Below are 22802 nucleotides of genomic sequence, written 5' to 3' on the forward strand. Positions count from 1 at the left end.
CAACATGGGTTTTTTTCAAGCATGTGCGTAACAGCAATATCCAGACACAGAAAGATTTTTATTTTTTTAAATCTTTCGAATTTAAAAAAATTAATGGTTTTCGTGACCTTAGGGTATGATCACACAGAGTTTTTTAGCACTGTTTTTGACCTGGAAACCGCACTAAAAAATGACAGAAAATGACAGAAAATGCCTCCCATTGATTTCAATGGGAGGCGGAGGCGTTTTTTTCCCGTGAGCAGAACAAAAAACACTTACGGGAAAAAGAGGCGTCATGCCCTTTCTTCAAGCGTTTTCATCTCTACCTCCCATTGACATCAATGGGTGGCAGAGAAAGCGGTTTTCACAGTGGTTTTTTGTCCGCGGCGCTCAATGACCGCAGGTGATAAACGTGGTAAAGAGAGTGCAGGCAGGTCAAAATCTGCCTCAAAATTCCTGAAGGAAATCTGAGGCAGATTTTTCCACCTTCAAAAAACTTTTGTAAACTAGGCCTAACCGAGAAGTGTAATATTTAATTATGGGACAAACCCTTCAAACTTAAAGTGGACCTGTTGTTGGGTCCCCAAAAAACTATACTGCCGCCATACCTTTTACTCCTGCCTTCCCCTAATTGACGAGCCTAGCTTTTATCTCTTTTTGGGGGACCTGACCGTTCCTCTTTTATTATTGTATAGGGAAAAGTTATATTCGTTTCTAGCATATTTTGTCTTTTCAGTTCATTACCATTTTCAAGATCACTTTTTTATGTCAGTGAATTGTTTACATTCAGAGGCTGAAAACCGGTACAGATGACACCAGAGGGAAGACTCATTCTAAAGGCCGCTTTGTGACTGCTTTTTCATAGTTTTTTTTTTTATAGTGCTACATGATCAATGTGAAAAATCAATGAAAAGCACTTAAAAGCAGTTGCTAGCACCCTCCTGCCTTCTGGCGTCACCCGTACTTATTCATTTTACAATCTTGCTCTTAATGCACCAAGGAGGGGGGGGGCACATAATTATGCACAGAGTCTTAATAGGATTCTTCACATTTTCAATTCATTTGCACTAATGCTTGGTACTTAGTTTGGTTGAAAATATGTATTCTTTAATGATCAAATGCTTCCAGTGTTTAAGGTTCTGCGCTGATAGACATCTATGCCCAAATGTACGCAGAACTGAAGTTTAATAAACCTCCACTTCTAACAATATTGTTTCATGTTTGCTCCTTTAAACCCCCATGACTGTTTTGTGCCTTTTGTGTTCTACTTTTTTGGGGGCAATAAGGAGAATAATTATCAACTGGTTTCTTCTGTAAGTTCCTCATGTAGTAAGAAAAAATATCATTATAAAAAGAAACAATATCTACCTTTGAAGAACATAAGTGAGATCCTGAAAACAAATGTAAGGTAGTTGTATGAACCGAGGCTTTCCAGATATCATTTTTCCCTCTTCAGTGACATCAAAGACAAAGTAAAAGATCTGACATAAATCAGAAAAGTAACTTTGCTGTTTTGAACGATTGCAATCAAAGGAAATGGTTTTTCTAACTACATAAACTATAGTAAGAGAGGTCACAGAACAGCACTACCACCCCAGGATCCGCTGCACTTTAGAAGTATGTCTAAAAGCTTCCATGAAGCATCTGACACCTGGGGTTCGATTCATATCTGTATGGAAAATGCACACACAAAGTTGCTAATGTACATGTAACATATCACTCGCTTGTTAGATTATTCCCTGGGCTCCAATTTTTGGTCGAATCTCCGTAAAAGCTTCAGAACCCATGAAACAACAGGAGGATTCTCTGCCTGTGTAATTCACAAGTTACGTTGGGAAAGTTTTTAGATATGGTCGGTTTATTATCTCGGAGTATAGATCAGTTTGTTTTAGGCAGGGTTAGGCCCGGTTCCCATGGGTCGGATACGCTGCGTAAAAACCATGCAGCGTGTCCGAACTGGAACCCGCAGTAAATTCCGTCCGAAAAATCGCACCACGTTGTGGTGCATTTTTTCGGACGGATTTACTGCTGTGGAAAGCAGTGGTGAAAAACACTCCTACTTACCTAGGCCGTGGCTATGGCGATGCGTCCCTCCTGTGCAGTCCAGTCAGGCCTCCCTGGATGATGTTGCATCCCATGTGACCATTGCAGCATCATCCCAGGAGGCCGGACAAGACGAAGAAACACAGACTTCTGGGTAAGTATGTTTTTTCTGTAGTTGAGATTTATTGCGCCATAATCGCTGCGAATACGCAGCAGAAAAGTCGCAACACTTGACTTTCTGTTGCGGGATTTCCATCCCCATTGAATTCAAGGTGGCAGACCCGCAACGGAAAATCAACTAAAACGCAGCATAAATTGACATGCTGCAGATTTAAATTTGTTACTGTTTACGCTGCAGTTTTTTTCCGCAGCGTGGGCATGAGATTTTCTAAATCTCATCCACTTTGCTGCTACTGTCAATGCTGAAGAATTTCCACAAAGAATTTTGTTGCGGAAATTCAGCAGCTTTAACGCTACATGGGAACCCGGCCTTAAGGTCCTATCACATGGCCCGATGTGGGCCGTGAAAATGAGCGCAGAACAATGAGACCGCTCATTGATCGGTACTCGTTTGGTCCTTTCACAAGGAGCTACGATTGGTTATGTATGGGGACGAGCGATCGTTACTACAACGATACTATTTATTGCTGCATAAAAGAGTGGATCAGTTGGTGAACGAGGATTTGCCCGATAATTGGCCCATGTAAAAAGGACTTTACTTTCAGGCATAAAGTTTCTCGTACTTCTTCTATCCTATTCTTTAAACTTGCACAGATGATGATGGTATTTTTACTTATGTTGATATGGACCATGGGTGTCAAATCTGTGGCACAAGTCCCAGAGGTGGAACAAGTGAGATTTTTTTTTTTTTTGTAAGTACCACATTATCCTGTGGCCGAGACTTCAGGATGGTGGTATGGAGGGGAGATTTTTAAATAATTGGTTCTGCTTTGAATGCCATTCAGCTGCACACACTTCTGTTTCATTCTTTAATTTTCCAATATCACTATTATGGGGGTCCGGTGACTGTCAATGTTATGGGGATGCTGTGGCAGGATCTGTATTTGGGGGTCCACTTGCTGCCACTGTTATGGTGGTTCTGCGGCTGTCACGGCTATGGGGATCTTGTTACAGGCACTACATTTAGAAGGTTCTTTTGCTGTCACAGGGCTTATGTGGTTGTCATTGTTATAGGATGTTATTCGACCCATCCAAGGCTTCCAATATATAGCGCTTGTCTAGCTATAGATGGTGTGTTTCATTTTTTTTACTGTGTTTTTCTTCTGTTACAAATGTCTGCTTTACACCAGTGATGAATGTTTCCTCCTTTATAAATATGAAAAAGCAAGACCGTTAATAACATATAACAGATATTTCCCGTATGGTAGACCTTTCCAAATACATACTCTGATTTGTGGCTCCGTTATCGCATTGGACCAAAACCCAACACCTTGTATGGTCGGCATTACTGTTATTTGGACATATGTAGAGAAGCGACAGAATTTCCTTGCGGTATATTGTTCCTGCTTCTCTTTCTCTAAGGAAAGACCAAGTTTGATAGTAAGAACACTAAGCATTGCTTGTAGCCGGTAGGCTTGTGAGCATACATTATACGTGAGACATTTACTAAACATGAGGGAAAACTCTTTGAGACAATACTTTAAGCAAGGTCATTGTTTAGTCTATACTGTAATGTCCAATCCACTTAAAAGTATAATATGGGAAATGTCACATGTACAATGATGAGGAATACATTTCACTGAATGATTTTTTTTTTATTTTTTTATTTTTACCGTTTAGTACAAATTCTTTCATAAAGATTGTGACAGGAATGTTGTATGATTTAGACCGTCCTACAGCTGTAGTTAGAATTCCTTGTGCTTCTGAGGTTAAACCTGTGACAATCCCCTATATGTTCAGTGTACAGAGCTTGCTCTAGTCATTTTTCTTTCTGGGTAGCGTAGTATTTAAAATTGTACAATGATCTGATTTTGAAAAGACAAACTCTCACAAAATGCACTGCAGCAAAGAACATTGCAGTGTAGAAGTTAAAGTGAATATGTCATCAGAAAATGACCTATTGTTTAAAGAATTTTTATTTTTATTTTTTTTCATTTTCTCTGTCATTATCTGTATTAAAAATAAATCCTAACATTTTGCAGTTTTCACTCTGGCCACTGAGCCTCACAATAAAGGGATCCTTCCTGTTCTGTATAGATCACTTCTCAGCAGTTATCTCATTATCATCACAGGCAGAATTACAATGACAGGTAACACTTCTATATAGATAAAACAGGATCCATCATTGACAATAGGTGATGGACACCGCTTCCCTCCTATCCCTTCCTGCACAATGACCTCTGCTTAGGGCACAGAGCATGCCTAGAAAACTCTCCCATAGAAGTCAGTGGGTCACCTCCTGTTCACAGGTTCCTATAGTCTATGTGGCTGCTGTAAAGCAGATCTCTGAATGCTGTTAACAGCAGCTCAGGCAAGATGGCTGCCCCATAATCATGTACAGAAAATAGAATTGAAAAATCTACAATAAAAAAATAAAAACCGATTGGAAAAAAGGTGTTGGTTTACTATTTGGTTTTAATTAGAAAAATATTATAGGTGATATATTCACTTTAAGACTCTGTTCACATCTTCGTTGTTTAGTTCTGGTATTTTTTACAGTAAGAATATTGAAGTTTGCAGTGCGCTTCTTGCCTTTAAAAATACCTATTAAAAAAAAGGTGCACGTGTCCACCAGGTTTGCAAGGCTTAGTATTGATCTCTGTTATGAAGGGTTTCTGGAGTTACCCCAAATGCCCTATTTATACATAGTTGCCTATTTCATTTATTTATTTTTGTTATATGTAAGTCAGGACAGTTCTGTCTAAAATTGTAAATCCATTGTTTATGTATATTTTTGTCATCTCTGGATTTATTTTGTGTTCACAGGCAGAAATACTTAGCATGCTCAGTCACAGAAACATCATCCAATTTTATGGGGCTGTGCTTGAACCTCCAAATTATTGTATTGTTACAGGTAAGAATAAAATCGAATTGTATGTGTTAGTCTACCTGAAAATGTATACATTATGGATGCCAAGGTTTTTGGCCAAACATTTGTTTGGCATCAGTTTGATAAGATAAAAATATTATGGGGCCTTAAATGGGCTGTAAAAAAGCGTCACTCTGGAATAATGGCGACACAGGAGATCTTGCAGCTGTGGGTCAGGCTGTCATTGACAGAAGGTAAAAACATTTGACTGTCACACCATTACCACCCATGTGAATTCACCCTTTATTGTGGGGGGCTGCACGGGGTAATAACATTTTAATTAGCTCATTCGATCCAGAGACCATAAGAGTATACGGCTATGTTAACATCTGCATCGGGGCTTTCCAATGTTCTGCTCCGTCAGAGGACACCACCGGCAGTCAGCAGAACATATAGACTTCAATGAGTTCCGTTGGCTTTCTGTCGTGGTGTCTGTGGTTTTACCAGAAATAATAGCACAGCAAGCTGCGCTATTGTTTCCGGTAATTTCGGCCGGATCTATAATGGAGGCCCCTAATGGAACCTCCAATGCAGATGTGAACAGAGGCTAAATATAGCCCTAAATAAATCCTCAGAAGTATATTGGATCAGTAAACAGTATGTTGTTGATCGTCTCTAGGGTTGCAACTGGAGCAATAATATCGAGCGTGTTAGGGATCTGCCAGGTACTACATCTAGGTATACTCCTGGGATTAATCAATCCACACCTGAGGCCAGACCTTTTCGACTGACACCATCTCCCACCAACCAGGGTGGCAGGCTCAGGAGTGGGAGAGCCTATCGCGGCCTGGTCAGTCTGAGTTAGCTCCGCCCCCTGTCCTTTATTACCTGCTGTGTTCTCCTCCTCAGGGCTTGTAATTATGTAATGGCAGGAAGGAGGAAGGGAAAGTGAGCCCTAATCTACCCACCGCCCTGTCCCTGCCTACTTGCAACGACCCGCCCTAGGCGACGGGGTACAACTGGGCGGCGGTCCCTACGCTGTCTAAGTGCACGGGAGAACAAACAGGGAACACACAAGGGAAGGGGCAGTAGCCCACGGAATGCAGAGGAAACGGAGCGGTGAATGAGTTGTCAGGACCAGGATGAAGTGGAGTATACCCAAGTGAGCACGGAGGAGGAAGCAAGCCGGAGGCAAAGCAAAGCGGGTTAAGCAGAACAGCAGCAAGGCAGAAGCACGGCAGGAGCAGGCTGGAGCAAGCAGCAGTGGGGCCAGGAATCCAAAAGAATTACAAGCACTGAGGAGGAGAACACAGCAGGTAATAAAGGACAGGGGGCGGAGCTAACTCAGACTGACCAGGCCGCGATAGGCTCTCCCACTCCTGAGCCTGCCACCCTGGTTGGTGGGAGATGGTGTCAGTCGAAAAGGTCTGGCCTCAGGTGTGGATTGCTTAATCCCAGGAGTATACCTAGACGTAGTACCTGGCAGATCCCTAACAGAGCGTTAAAACAAACGGAAAAATAAGTGAAAATAGAAAGAAGGGAATCCAGATGTCCGATGTAACGTTTTCTGACTGCACAGATAATGTTAATCACAGGTGGAGCTTTACTGTAATAAGGGTCAAGAATATAACAAGGTCTTCATATAACAGTTACAGCTATACTTTATCCATTAATAATCCTTGCATGCATGATAAAGCCTGAAAGAGTAACACATCAGATAACTGCAACGTGCCTTATTTGTCTTGTAGACATTACAAAAAAGTGAGGTCGTTTATACAATGTAACTCCCCTAATCCCTTTGCTTATTAATGTTTCATGAATTCCCCTATCTCTGCAGATAAATATAATTTTCTGCCATTTTCTGAATAATAACAGAGGTATTACTACTTCTCAGTTTGCTTTTTCTTCTCAGTGACTGGATAGAAATGTTTGAACTAGTTATTACATAGTATTACATTGAAATATCTATAAGACAATTAAGTACTTAGAAGATTATAGTCTGTGTAAATATTCCTTGTGTGTGTGTGTGTGTGTGTGTGTGTATATGTATGTATGTATGTATGTATATATATATATATATATATATATAACCCCATCAAGCACCTTTGTGAGAGACTTGAAAGGCTGATTGCTAGCAAGACCCTCTTGTCCAAAATGAGTGCTGGACCTCACAAATGCTCTTTTGGCTGAATGGGCACAAATTCCCACAGACACTCCAAAATCTTATGGAATGTCTTCCCAGAGGAGTGAAGACTGTTACAGCCCCAAAAGGAAGTCCAACTTCATATTAATGCATCAGATTTTGGAATGGGATGCCCAATAATCGTATATAGGTGTGACATATACTCACTGCAGTATGTTAGTATATTCGCTAATATACATTCCGGTGACCGTACTCGCGGTATTACTGTTCCTGCTTGTACAAGGAGTACAGCGGGATCGGTCACATGATGAAGAGTCGTATCATCATCAAAGAAGTCTGTGCAACTAGACTTCCGGTCCCCCAGCAGCGCTATAAAAATCTATGAAAATTTCAGAATCAGCGCGATGGGGGACCGGAATGTATATTAGCGAGTGTACTCACGTACTACAGTGACTACTTCTAATAATGTTTGGTCTCTGCATAACCCCTGTCATTTCTATGTGATGCAACTTGATGATAAAGTGAATGAGTTTGCATTAGTCTTCATCAGTTCTGTCATGATAAGCTTTTTAATAGGATACAATGTGATAATTTTTTTTTAAATTGCTGTTGTTATTATTATTATTAAAATCAATATGTGACATATTGAAGAAATTGATGCAACCTGATTTTTATAACGTTTTATATATACTGAGTGTGGGAGTATGTATATAAAAAATCAGAACATGTGGTGTGGGATGATTGTGCAATTCCTCCTGTTCGTCGACATGCCAGTTTTCGCCACTTGTCGCAAACTTAGAGGCACAGAATCCTTCTACTGAGGGACTTTGGTTTATCACCCCATAAGATCGCTATGTGCCTAGGCCAAAATGTTGGCACTGTTCAACGTTGCATGTCCCGGAGGTTGGGAGAACATCATCAAACGGGAATGACCGCAAAAGGTGTGCGGAGGCGAACCTCTGCACAGACGCCACGTCTGATTGGAAGAATGGCGCATAGTGATCCATTCTGTACTGTAAGTGAAATTGGATGTCACATCCCAAGACTAGGGCTGCAACCCGTGTCAACACAAACTATCAGGAGGGCTACATTGGGCTACAAGCCAGACGTCCAGCTACTGGTGTTCCATTGACCACATGCCAAAGCTGTCAAAGGCTATCATAGTACACAGCAAGACGACAATGGAGGCTGGAAAGGAGGTCTATATTCTTCAGCGATGAGTCCCGCTTTTGTTTCGAATGCAATTATAGCCGGAGATTGGTCTGCAGACCACGTGGGCAATGCCGTGAAGAGGCCTACACAAGGGAACGTCACATCGGTCCTACTACCCGGATTATGGTGTGGGTTGGCATAATGTACGGTAGCCGAACCCCTCTGGTCTACATTTCATGCACACTATCAGCTCAGCATTACATTGATTTGATGGAGGAACCAGTGGTATGTCCATTTCTACAAAGTGTCCTAGAAGCCGTTTTTCAACAGGACAGCATGTTGCTCGTGCTACTGTGAGCAACCTGTGTGGCATAAACGTGCTACCATGGCCTTCAACGTCTCCCATGGATCACATCTGGGACATCATTGTTCGGCAATTGCAAAGGGAGCTGCCAGCAGCCAATCTTGATGATTTGCGTGCCCAAGTGCATTCAGCGTGGCATAACATTCCTCAGACAACCATTAATAACCTCATTGATACCTTGCCAAGGCGTGTAAGTGCGTGTATTTGTGTGCGTGGCGCTCATACTCGATACTGAATAATCACGAAATTTTGAATATTTTGTTTCCATTTTTTTTTATCCTGGGATTTCCACCATTCCAAAAACTTTTCCTTCTTGGTGTTGCAATTTCAATGTTGAGAAGTGTGTATATATCATATAGAATCTAGCATCCTCCTCTGTATAATGTAGTCCACAGATCGGGCAGCATAAATGTGTTGGCAGGTTGATTTTTTTTTTTCTACTTTCCCTCTCTATATCTACTGAAGTCCTTGTAGGCTCAGATGTGCCAAGTTCCTTCAGCTTTGTACACCTCTTCTAGTGTATTATTTTTGGGCTGCTTGATATGGCTGTTAGTGGAATCATCAGTAACACTCATCAGTTGGAGCTGTGCGCTCTCCATCTTGTCTTTACACTGTGTTCAAACCAGGTGATATTTCTTTGTTTTAACAAGTTGCAATGAACACAACAACCAAAAACACATCCTGCAATGCTCAAACATAATACACTATGATTCTATAATATAATAAAAAATCATAATGCACTATAATTATATTGTATAAGAACAGAAACCTAATACATTATCAATAAAAGGAGAGAAACCTGGACCACACATCCACTTTGTTATATTTGATCTTTAGCGGCTTAGCTATAGTTAAAAATGTATAGATAGGCGCTGCAATGTAGATTCTGCAGCAGCATCAGCGTTTGCAGGTAAGATCGACTTACCTGCAAATGCTGATGCTGCTGCAGAATCAACTGTAGCCTCTGGTGCCGATGTGGCCGTCACGATGCAGGACCTGTGAGTGACGTCACAGATCTGCACTGTCAGAAGCTGGGCGTTCTGAAGAGAAGAGGATGTTACTTCTCTTCAGAGCGCCCAGCTAGTAAAAGTATTAAAAACGCCCCGATGTACGCACATAATACACGCCCACTTGGACTTTTACTTTTAAACACACCCACTTGGACTTTTGCAAGCCTCATTTGCATAACTACAAAAATGGTCATATCTTGGCCAAAAATGCTCGTTTTTTAAAAATAAAAACGTTACTGTAATCTACATTGCAGCGCCTATCTGCTGCAATAGCAGATAGGGGTTGCAAAATCTGGTGACAGAGCCTCTTTAACATTTTGATCAAACTGTATTAGCCCACTTGCTACTTCATGGCGACTTCTATTAAGTTGGCAACCAGCAGGTGATGTGTTACAGTGGCACTGGTTGTTATGTGATATCTCACTTTATGGAGTAAGGACCCACTTAATACAGGTCGCCGTGAAGTGGCAAGTGGGCTGATACAGTTTGTTCATACATTTTTAAATTTTGCTTAGCGCTATATCATTCTATCATATAATAACAGAAATATAATACACTTATCCTTTTTTTTTATAATAACAAGTATAAGAGGCTGGATGAGAGACTCCGATGATAACCTTTCCCTAGGGAGGCTGATATCTTTTCTTTTATTGTGCCTGGTTTGAGCCCCTTATTAAAACCCTCCTGTAAGTACTCCAGTATGTTTTGAATGAATGGAGAGGAGAGGGTAAGCTGGTTGTTCTTTCAGCATTTAAAAAAAAACAAAAAACAAAAAAACTTGATCCATTTTGTTGGTAGCAGTTCCTCTAGATTGTAAGAGGTTGGTATTGACCATCCCCGACAGTCCTGAGCTGGCTAAAAAGGAGCGATCAACCTCCATGCTGTAAAATGGAGACTGTCCAGATGGGGGCAGTAGTGATTGCACTGCGACACTAGGGACAGAATATGAGGTAGAACCCAGAAATTTCCCTTGCTCATTGACATGAGTAGAGACAACCATTCTCTCTTCGGCCAGAATGGGCAGATGGCAATTACCAAGACCTGTTCCCGTTTGATCTTCTGTAAGACCTTTGGGATCATTGGAATGGACTGGAATATGTACCTTCGCGTTCTCCCGGGTGGCCATAAGGTCCACTTGTGGTTGACCCCAGTATTCTTCTATTTAATGGAAGATTTGTTGGTCTAGAGACGATTTCCCCGGTAGTGGAAGGTCGCGACTGAGTCTGTCCACTATAATGTTGAGGGTCCCTTTTATATGCACAGCGGTTAGCTGTTTAGCATAAGCTTCTGCACAAGATAAGATCGGTGTCCCCTCTATAAGAAGGGTTATGGATCGGGTGCCTCGGGTTCAAGTAAGACACTGTCGTCGCATTGTCGGAGCGAACACTGATCGCTCTCCCTTGAACAGCTTGGTGAAAATATTTCAGGGCTCTCATGACTGCTCGCATCGCTCTGTGATTTGAGGATATTAACCCTTCTGCCAGAGACCAAGTCCAAGTCATTTTATAAATGAAATTAAAATATACTTCCCAATCCTGCAGGCACCACCTGCCCTTTCGGTGAAAGGACAGAAATAAAATACAATATGCCTACTATGATCCTATCTATATAGGGCAGTCAATTGATTTCAGTAATTGATACCACCTGTCCTGTCTTTTAGGAGGGTAGAATATCCCCATGGCTGCTTCTGCAAAGGAAGTCAAGGAAATATTATTAAAAATTTCCACGTAGCGGGTTAGTGGACCCACTAGGCTGCACCACCATAGCAGGGAGGCAGCTGGCCAAACAACAGGAACCCCAGAATACAAAGTCCCGCAGAAGGGTACCTGGATAGTCCAGACAGTGGCCGCAGCTCTGGCACAGATGGAGATGGGTGCAGCAGGTATCGCCAAACGTGGCGGATGTCACAGGTGCCGCAGGTTGCGCCAGACGTGGCACATTCCTCTGGACGTGGCAGAAGACACAGGATGTGGCGGATGACACAGATGGCACAGGTTGCGCCAGACATGGCGAATTCCTCTGGACGTGGCAGATGACACAGGACGTGACACGACTCCGACACTAACAGGCACAGGAACAAGAAAAGCACGGGATACAGGAACAGGTAACGGCACGAGTAACAGCTGGAATGGGAAACACGAAAGCAAGGGAGCATTTGCAAGACAGACTGGGAAAACTAACAACGCTCAGGCAAGGATCAGAAGGCCTGGGGCCTTCTTATAGACCTGGAAATCATGGCAGTTGATGATGATGATTTCCTCTGTGTGCGCGCTGGCCCTTTAGGTCTTATGGGACACAGCAGAACGGAGCGGAAGTGAAGGAGATTGGGACCAGCGCTCACGGATCCATGGCTGCGGGCGTCGGGAGGTGAGTAAACCTGACGGCCCGTGGTGATGGACGCTACAAAATCAATGAAGACAAATATGCAAGCAAAATCCTGAGCTTGCTGAAAAATCATGCAGAGGCATAAAATAAAAAGGTGTATGATATATGGATTAATCTGTGTAGGGAATAATCATACAAAGAGGTTAGTGTCCCTTTAACTTTTTGTATGATAGAGTATGTTCCTGATTTTGGTAAAGATATATCTGGTACTAAAGATTTTTCCTTTTTTTTTTTTACATTTTTTAACGGAAATCTCCCTTGTTATTATTTCACATAAAACTTCACATGATGCCAATGACCGCAACATGAGTGCAGCATGTGCCTATAAGCGAGAGATATACATCACAGCTAAATAATTCCTACTGCAGATGACATGATCATATAAAAATGACAATCCCTTTAAATATTCTCTCCTGCTGTGACAAAATGATCCCTGTCAGACACAGAATTGATGAAAGCTGTGACAGCTGGAGTGTCCAGACAAGATAAAGACACCAAGGATATACAGGCATTTCCATTAGTTCATTTCTAGGTACTGAGAAGCTCCACCTTGCAGCTGTTTTAATGATCATATTGGACAATTGCACGATCAGCAATTCCTTAATTTATTATTGATGTATAGATGAAGGGACCTATGCTGATAATATCCCTGCATGCAGTCTTTGAATGAAGTGATCAGTGTGGCGGTCATTATGGCTGTAGGGTTGTTACTATTAATACCATTATTAATGCTTTAAAGGGAATCTTTTCCAATAATAGCAGTTTTAGGAAAATACAATTATTATTGTTAATATAATCTTTAAAATAGTTTTAATCTAGAGCTTCACTTAAAATTGCCGCATTTAAGTATACCTACAGGATGTATGGTCCTGTGAAATCATAGCGGAGGCCATCTTGATGAATGATATAAAGAGGTTCTGCAGTGTATCCCTACCAACTAGTCTGTCTCAGATTTCTCAGGCCTTCAGTCTGTCTATCCCTAAAGACCATTCTGGTTTGTTTTTTTAAGTGAAAAGTTTAACATTCTGTGCGGATTAATTTCTTAATATATGTTTATTGCTCCGTTTGTCAACTGCACAGCTCGAAATCCCCTGCATAGACGTAGAGTAAAAAGGTAAATTATTGGCTGTCTACGGCGACCACTAGGGGGAGCTTGGCAAAGCTGTCAACATTTGCAAAAACAAGTGCAAACATAGTTATTGTCTACGGCAACCAATAATATTTTATCTATAACAGACATCCGATTATTTTTCTATGTGCAACAAGTTCTGTTTTCTGGACCAGATTTTATGTTGTTATAATGTGTTGCTTTCTAAAAGCAAACTGAAATGAACTGTTGTCTGCACCGATGTGTAAGTATACATGTATTTAGTTCAACAGTAGCTTTCTAGTCTAGAACTAGCGGTTTCTGTAGATGAGCTTGTTTGTGAATCTTTAAATCTGAGATTCCGAATTAATGTTGTCAGATTATATTTCTGAACTCTTGATCACTCTGATAGGACTGGACATTTCTGGGACTGGTCCAGAATATACAGTGTATTACATTTAGAGATCTCTGTGATTCATTTCATTATGGTTGTTGAAGACTTGGCAACTGTTCATGGAAGAAGAGTTCTCAACTATGAGATGTCAAAAATGTGAACAAAATGAGAATTCCTTTGCAGAAAATAACCATCTCAGGTTTCTTTGTGAAGTCACTATATCTCCTTATTGTATCTCTTTTTGTAAATACTTCTCTGTCGGGCTTTCAGCAAAATAAGGTTAGACATGTGCATTGCGGTGTAGATGAAGGCCTTACACATGCAATAGTCACCCAATATATTGTTACGTTTCTCAACAAAAAAGTGGATCCTCTATTCCGCAAATGGTCTGCAGCTGGCTAGACATGGGTGCGGAGTCTAAGGAAACGCATCGTTCTTCACCATTATGGACTTTCCCTGTTGGATTCTAGAGTCATGGAACCTAGAATAGTCAAGAACATAGCCAGAGGTCATCAGCAGATAGGACGTAGCAAGCCAAAGTAGAAACACCGGAACTAAGCAACAAATACGAGGGGCGAAACAGGAGTGTAATCCAGGAACACAGTCCCATAGCATTAGGAACAATGGCCAAACATAGGATGTACCTTGATCACCAGGCAAGGCATGTAGGCTGAGTCCCCTTTAAATAGGCCGCCTGGCCTGACATGATTGGCGGGTTACAGTTGCCCTGACAACCAGACACTGGTCAAGAAACGGTGACATGTTATTTCTAAACCTGTAATTTAAATTCAGTATAGTATGGGAATTTGACTCAACTGGAAATAGCCATTGAACTCCCTGTAATTTGCAGGTTTATGTAATTTAGTCTGAGAATCTAATGTTTTAGTTATTATATTTAGATCTTCTATTTTAGAATATGCTGTTCTAATATTTCAGAATATGCTGCTGGTGGATCACTATACGACTACATCAATAGCAACAGGAGTGAAGACATGGACATGGAACACATTATGGCTTGGGCAACAGATGTAGCTAAAGGTAAGAACGTCAGGAGATCAGGCGATCTCTCTACTGTGATTCCTTCATACAGCCATAGGGCCTGCGACCCCCTACTTTGGGAGCTTAGCAGTTTACTGAAGATGGATTAACTATTGACTTCAATGATAGGGGAAGTGTTACAAAAAGTTTGCTCACCACGTATCCATTGCGTATCCACTGCGTTTCCATTGCGTTTCCACTGCGTTTCCATTGCGTTTGAATGATGCAAGTTGGTATAAATGAATCCAAGTACTGCAGTTGCTCGTAGATATTCCCAAACTGGTCCTGTCGACAGCAGGTAATCAAGGCAATAGTGGTGTATAGTGTAGGTATATCCAGCACTCAAGATAAAAGTTATAAGGTTTATTAGGTCATGTTTAAAACAAGGAGGTTAAAACAAAAAATCCCGGGACCACGCTTACGCGTTTCAGACCAGTGGGGTCCTTAATCATAGCTTGCTATGATTAAGGACCCCACTGGTCTGAAACGCGTAAGCGTGGTCCCGGGATTTTTTGTTTTAACCTCCTTGTTTTAAACATGACCTAATAAACCTTATAACTTTTATCTTGAGTGCTGGATATGCCTACACTATACACCACTATTGTATTGACTTCAATGGTAGATGTATGAATTTGTACATAGTAAGATCCCTCTAGTAATTGCTGCAGATAGCCATACATTTATCATTTTAAAGGAGACAATCATTAGCTGATCATCAGATCTGGCTGTGTTACTGCAGGTAAAATGTATGCAGGAACAAAGTCAATAACCAGGAGTTACTGCAGCTGGCCCACAGCGATCCGCCTATCGTCCACTGCAGTTGCCTTTTTTAAGAAGGGTTTACCCATTATGATGTTATTCAGCAGGAATATTCATTGTTTACTACCAGTGGATAAAATTCTGTCCATGGTCATGTGATGGACACACAGGTGCTGGGATCGTTAGAGGACACAGCTCTGATACACAAACTGTAACGAGCTGTTCACCTGTATATCCATCACATGACCATGGACAGAATGTAAACCATGAATGTTCCTACTGAATAACAGCAAGCCGAAATCAAGAAAACCGTGATGAATTAATAAAGAAAGTTTATTGGAAAATTGCATAACTAGAAATTATACAACAAATAATATTAAGTTGCTGAAACCGGAGAACCCCTTTAAGGAAGTGTTGTATTGCTCACTCTTCGTTATTGGGCAATTGTGTAAAAGATGGTTGTGCGGTCTTCCTGAGCGTTCTTTCTAGAGGATCCTCGCTCCAGCTTGTAAAAGAGGTTCCACCATAGGTGTGCCCAAATTAACGTTAAAAAGCGTGAAGGTTCGACATAGTTCCAACAGATTGCAGGGTTTCAATGGTTCCAACCCAGTAGCCTTTTGTGGACTACAGGGCATTGGATTTCTAGTGTAGCATAGCTCCAGAAACCTCGACTGAAATATTATACGTTTTGGACTGAATATACTGTAATAATATTAGTATGAATATTTTTCCTGTGTGCAATTTTATTTCACTCACGGTTAAGTTTATACATTTGATTAGTCTATTGTTTTAGCTTAGTACTATTTTTGGTAGACGTTTGACAGTAGAAAAATGACTTCTTTTTATATTATATGTTCGTGCCAATAGTTTAGCTTATTTGATAGCGTTGCCCTTTGTCTGACTTTTCTAAAACAAACAAATGAAAGACTTGTTCTTCCTCAATTTCCTGAAAAGAAAATGTCTGTATATAGAAAGTGTGTGTATTTGAAGTCTTTTGTTCCTTCTTCATGGGAATTCTTCACACCGTACCAAAATACCAGACCATTCATTTGTCTGGAGCCATTATGTTCTACAAGTGCCAGTGTTCTACTGTTTCTAGTCCCTTTATTCGAGGTCCCTAGTAGAAGAGATACTAAATAATGGGTGTTGATGCCAGGCCTCCATGCCAAAATGTGTGGGAGTTTTGCTTTTCTAGGCACCGGTATCACTGCCATGGTCCGACGCTGCAATGGCCTATACCCCATGTGAGGCAAATAGAAGCCAAAGTGACACAGCTCAGTAAAAAGTGCTGCAACCGCTTTATTTTTATGATTAATGGGGGTTTCAGATGCCCACCTATACTAATTTTTGACAGGTCTCCATGGTGTACATATCATAAAAGCAGACCAGGCAAAATCTATGGGTCCCATGGATAAGTCGAACCCAGATCAGGTTTTCCACCTCCTGGTGTTCATTAAGTGAGGAGAATTTAAGTCAGGCTCCACTTCCCCATGGGAAGTACAATGTTAGAAAATAAAGGGGAAGAGCTAGAGGGTCATTCTGCCCTTTTCTCCTATAAAGAATAAAATAGGATCAGGCAAACAAGCATTGAATCATTCATGCTTCAGGTAGGGTGTGTGTGATAGTTTAAACCAGTTCCAAATTTGAGCCCCATTGAGATGTTCGCTATGTGGCCTTTTATTTGCCTTTTCATGTCACTAGGACATATCAAAGGCCAAATTTGCACATTTATTTTTTATTTTATTTTCTGCTATTGCTATAATTAGCTTAGACTTTTACTTGAAAATGTAGTACAGTAAAAAAAAATAGTGTAATACCGTGTCCGCCAGAAACAATATGCAATGTTAAATACTTTTGTGTCAAAAAAGACAAAAGTATAGTAGGTATGATACCATTATTGGTTAACCATAAAAGTTCTATATGCGGCTTTCAGAGCGTACAGGCGCCTTCTTCAGGCAAGCTATGAGCCACCTCATGGACACACATCACATCCCCCATCAGACTGACTCCAGATGCCTTAACTCCTAAGTCATCACCCCTATAACCTCCGTTTTATTGCCCCGGCCTATCTTAATGATGTATCACCTCCTGTACTAATTGTCTTTGTGTAACTTCTTAAATGTTGTGCTTTTTTCTAAGTCATTCATTTGTAAACTTGCCTGAAGAAGAAGCCTGTGTGCTCTGAAAGCCGCATATAGAACTTTTATGGTTAGCCAATAACGGTATCATACCTTCTATACTTTTGTCTTTTTTGACTTGGAAATGTAAAATCACTTTGAAATGACATTTTAGAGATTATGACCCCTTTTTAGAGTAGTTTTACTTTACTTCCATAAGTCATTTATATAGAGTACCTGCTGTAAATCCTGTTTTTCTAGGGTTCATGATTCATACTAAGTGAAGAAGCAATATTTAAACAATTACTGAAATCTATAAAGGGCTAATATTTTATTTTTGCAAGAATTCGTTTTTTTTCTCAACTTCTGATTTGTCATGGTGCTTGATTGTTAAGATGGCAGCAAGTCTGTGCTGTTTAAATCTATGAACTCTGCTATGGGTTCTCGAGAAGCCTGAAATGACCTAAAAGCTCCAACTTTAGAGGAAATTGCCTTTCATGTAGATGTTTGTCTGAAGCTTACACTGGCTTTTTGTTTAAATATAGTTGGATTCAACCCACAGATACAATAGTATCTCTTGTAATGAAGGGCAATAAATGTTAACACATCTACAGGCAAAAATAAGTTTCCATGTTCCTGTCATCAGTCTTTTCCATGATTTCACTTTTTTTCTAGTTTCTATTACTTTTGATAAGTATTTTGGATATACCGGTGCATTTATACCTTCAATTATCTTTTCTGATGCATTGTATAGAATAGTGGAGTAAGAAACTGACTTAGGGCCTGTTCACATCACCGTTGCCCTTCCACTGAGGGGTTCCGTCTGAGGTTTCCGTCGGGTTAACCCCTCAACAGAAAGGCAAACGGAAACCTCAGCTTCCGTTTCCCTCACCATTAAACTCAGTCGACTGCGCTATTGATTCCGTCAAAATGACGGAACCCTGTCACAACGGTGACAGATGGAAAACATTAGGTAGGTTTCCGTCACCATTGAGTTCAATGGTGAGGGAAACGGAAGCTCAGGTTTCCGTTTTCCTTTCCGCTGAGGGGTTAACCTGACGAAAACCTCTAACCGAACCCCTCAACGGAGGGGCAAAGCTGATGTGAACAGGCCCTTATAAACCTGCTATTTTTAGTGGTTTTCTGTTTGGAATTTCCCATGTGGGGCCCAAAGCAAGTGTTGTACTGTTCTGACTTTATGCCACGATTGGAATGATTTCATGAAAAATAATTGCTGTCAAAGCAAAATAATCTGAGGGTGCATGTTGTTTAAAGGGACTCTCCAGAGCGAACTGATACACTGTCATGCTTAGTGCTGAGGCTTTGTGGGCAGCGGGTGTTTGCGTAATTTCTAGCTTTGGTGGTCTTTGAATTTGGACTTCGTGCATATGAACGTGTTTTTGTGTTCGCAATTCACCCGCAAATCTGTGAGTGAATTGCAGACCCATTGATTGCTATGGCACCATGCACACGACAGTGGTTTTCACGGTTCCTTCCAGGACCGCAAATATGAGCCGCAGAAACTCAGGACATGTCTTATTACGGCCCGCAAATTCGCTACCGACTTGCCCATAGAAGTCAATCGGCCTGTGGAAACTGCGGATACACCTCCGCAAATCGGCAAATTACAGCTGTCACACGGAAGTGTTGCTAAGCGACGATAGGAAGTTTTCCTTGCACTTTTTTGTTTATATGATCTGCATTTTGCAGCTGACACACGGATGCACTACGGATGGCATTTCATCTGCAAAATACGGACCACGGTCCGGGAATTTGCTGACCAGAAAAACACTAAGGTCATGTGCCCCCTCAAGTCCTGCACTAAGCACAACACCGTGTATCAGTTTTGCTGGTAGTGTTTAATGACGAATCCTTGTGGCACTCGGGGGGCTGGTGAATAGTAATATATGGAGGACTCATGACAAAATGCCAAAACCTGTTTACTGTTATCATATAATAGATGAGTAGAGTTTTCCTTGTATTACAGCCATTCTGATAAATCGCACAAAGCAGAAAGATGATAATCTTAATCTTTAGTTACCCAAGTAATCTTTACTATATGTGATTTTGTATTTGAGCTGGACTGAATGCAATCCTACCATAGCAGTCCTTACAGAGGAAGTTGGCACTTGGCATTGTTACTAGCTCGGCGGAAAGCTTCGTCTGTAACGATTGGTTGTATTTTGGTTCATAATGTCCTTTTCCATTTGTGAACAGGAATGCATTACTTACACATGGAAGCACCAATCCGCGTAATACACAGAGATCTCAAGTCTAGAAACGGTAAAGTCAAGTTTATTGAATGTTTGGCATGTTCTTGTTACAGCGTTATAGAATTGTAAATATACAGATGCATATTTTTTTCGTATCATAGTAAGTCTCAAAATTGTTGATTTGGCCAATAGCCTACATATCTATAATGTTATACTTTGAGGGTTCTACCATTATTTCTTAAGTTATTTACACCTATTAGTAAACAATCTGAAAGAACATGTCTATAGTGCAATAACTTTAAGTTATTTATGGCACTAAGCTTCTGGTCTCGAGCACCGATTTTGGGGAACTCTGATCAAAGTTTGGATTGTCTGTCATAAGGTTGCTCCTTGGACTACAGCTCCCCATATTGGTATTCTATGTAGAGTGTATGGGGATGAAGACCCCGAGGTCCATGCTCAATAATCAAGTTTATATGCAATGCTATCGTTACAAGTTAGGGCTCTATCATTATTTGAAGTTTTAGTACCCCATATCACAAAGTCGTTTCCCCTTTGTCTGTGGTAATCAAACTGCTATAAATGGTCTGTTAGTCTAGTTTTATTATAAGATATGGGATCCTTATGGGATACAAGGCATTTAGGAGCTAACAGCCTAACATGAAGAGCCATACAGTAGAATACATTTATTATATTATAAGTAATCTTACTTATTAGGGAAATTAGGTGAATTGTCGTCTTGTAACATTGTATTACCCGTGTTGTAATAAAATAGTCAATCAATATTATAATAATAATCAGAATATTGTACCTCCCTGTATATCTTTTTCATATGTTTACTATGTTTAACACTTTTTTGTTTATTTCCAGTTGTGATAACCTTTGACGGAGTACTAAAGGTAATATATCAATCATGTATTTTACTTTATCTTAATGTGGATGTCTGACTGCCTCTCTTTTAATGAAAAAAAGATTGTCCCCTAAATAAATAAATATTTTTATTATCTAGATTTGTGACTTTGGTGCTTCAAGGTTCCATTCCCACACAACTCATATGTCCCTTGTAGGGACGTTTCCTTGGATGGCACCTGAAGTTATCCAGAGTCTTCCAGTATCTGAGACGTGTGACACATACTCGTATGGTGTGGTAAGTGACGTTTGTAATTGAGTTCAGGTTACAATATTATTTACCTTGATAACATGAGTATGACTCACTTGAAAGTAGCTGGTGACCACACAGGGTGGAGATTCCCTTAATGTTCCAGTGCTGGAAATATGAACTCGTGACAATTCCATGAATTCATTGACTGGGAATAAAGGCTGGGAAGAAGGCTCATAATACATGTGAGAACAATTCATCAAAACCATGGCTTATACTTGGAATATTGACATGTGCCAGGAGTGTTGAACCCTAGACTTCACAAATGTTTTATTAGTTGCCCAGACACCAGATGTGTTCATAATACAAATCCTTTTCATATCATTCACTGAATTCTCAATGCTTGGCCTTTAGCAACACCCAGGTTAGTGTCATCACCATCATATATGGACCGTGGTAAATGACCCAGTGGGCAATTGGGCCTACCTGCTAACTCTAGATCACATAGCCATCATGTTGTTGTTTTTTTATAATCTGAAAGACACAAATATATATTTATTATAGACCATTTGCACGCAATGACTTCTTCAGAAAACCTATCTCCCCCCCCCCCCCCAGATTCAAGTGATAGATAAGCTTTGCAAGAAATGACCATTGTTGCCACTTTCCTGGTTATGGGTTGACAAGTCAACCAATGATGCACTGAAGAATTCTAGTGCCTTTGTCTATTGAGTTATTTTTGTCGGTTCTTTAAGTGCCTTTTGATTGACATAATGGTTGTGTATTGAGAGGTCTCAGAATGTTTTCTGTTTCAGACTAGACTTTTTCTAGTGTACATAGTATAGCTAAAAGTTACTTTTCAAAACTTCATTACCGTGCTGTGTTTATTCTGCCATCTTGTATCCTAGCCACGTCTTTGAAGAGTTTTGCGCTTAAAATATATTGATATGCGATTTCTTAAATATTGCTGGAATTGTAAAAGGTTAAACCTCAATAATAAAAAAAAATTCATAAAATTTGTAATGGCTTACGTAATGAAAAAAAATATATTTAAATATCTGATGCCAATAATTCCCCTTTCTAGCTAATTAAATTATAGAAATTTTAGGTAACTAGTAGGTTTGTAAATGTTTTTAGATTTTTAACCCGATATTAATATAATATTTTAAGAATACTTTGGCCACGTTTTTATTATGTTCATCTTTTTTGTGTTTCGTTAATTAAACTATGTTTTGTCAATACAAGTTTTGGTCTTCCGTTCTTAATTTACACCAAATCTTGCGTTCATTAATTTAGGATCTTGAGTTTTAATGAATATAATCTGCAGAATACAGTCTGTCCGCTTAATACACGGTTATTTATTTAACCTTTACAGTTTATGTGGTAAATGTGGTGAATTGTGTTTATGCTCTTTTTAGGTTTTATGGGAAATGTTAACAAGAGAGGTTCCGTTTAAAGGCTTGGAAGGACTACAAGTGGCTTGGCTCGTGGTAGAAAAAAATGAGGTAAGGCTACTTTTTTTTCACTCAGATACAGTTGATAGATATGAAAACAGTATTGGGGGTTTGCAAAAGACTTTTTCATCTATTTCAAATTGAAAGTAAGTTCAACGCTTATGGAAAGATTACCAGTAGGAGCTAACACAAAGGGTCAAAGTGATGTTATTCCTCATGAATGGACCCTTTACATCTAATTGTTGCGGCTTCACATCGTGATGCTGTAGATCAAATATTGTAGAACTACTGTACTAGTTTCTCAGTCTCAATAGGGTAACCTGGGGGTTTGCTCTTCGTGATGAAAGGAGCCATCGCGTCCAAGGTAGGGGACCAGTTTAACTCCGTCTCCCGCGATTTTGGGCATCTTTTTACTGGCCAGGAGTTGATATTTCAGTGAGAGACCTTCAGCTACTTCAACTTAACTCTCCCAGCAGGAGACGTTTTACTATAAGAAGCTGTCACTTTAGATGAGAGTTTCAAAAATAAAAGAAGAAAAAAAATAAAGAAAATTACAGTTTAGTCTCCCGCAGGATG

At 40.3% G+C, this 22802-nt stretch overlaps 1 protein-coding gene across 2 annotated transcripts in view; it reads left to right on the forward strand.

Annotated features, from left to right (window-relative positions):
• The window catches only part of MAP3K20 (mitogen-activated protein kinase kinase kinase 20), a 153443-nt gene that overhangs the window by 39938 nt on the left and 90703 nt on the right, over nt 1-22802 (forward strand). For both annotated transcript variants that reach the window (XM_075829475.1, XM_075829476.1), the window contains exons 3-8: nt 4969-5056; nt 14483-14584; nt 19678-19743; nt 20544-20572; nt 20683-20820; nt 22191-22277. In XM_075829475.1, the coding sequence (XP_075685590.1) occupies nt 4969-5056; nt 14483-14584; nt 19678-19743; nt 20544-20572; nt 20683-20820; nt 22191-22277 (510 nt within the window). The remainder of the gene's footprint in view (nt 1-4968; nt 5057-14482; nt 14585-19677; nt 19744-20543; nt 20573-20682; nt 20821-22190; nt 22278-22802) is intronic.

Source organism: Rhinoderma darwinii, chromosome 6 (genome assembly GCF_050947455.1).
Source record: "Rhinoderma darwinii isolate aRhiDar2 chromosome 6, aRhiDar2.hap1, whole genome shotgun sequence".
Taxonomy (NCBI): Eukaryota; Metazoa; Chordata; class Amphibia; order Anura; family Rhinodermatidae; genus Rhinoderma; species Rhinoderma darwinii.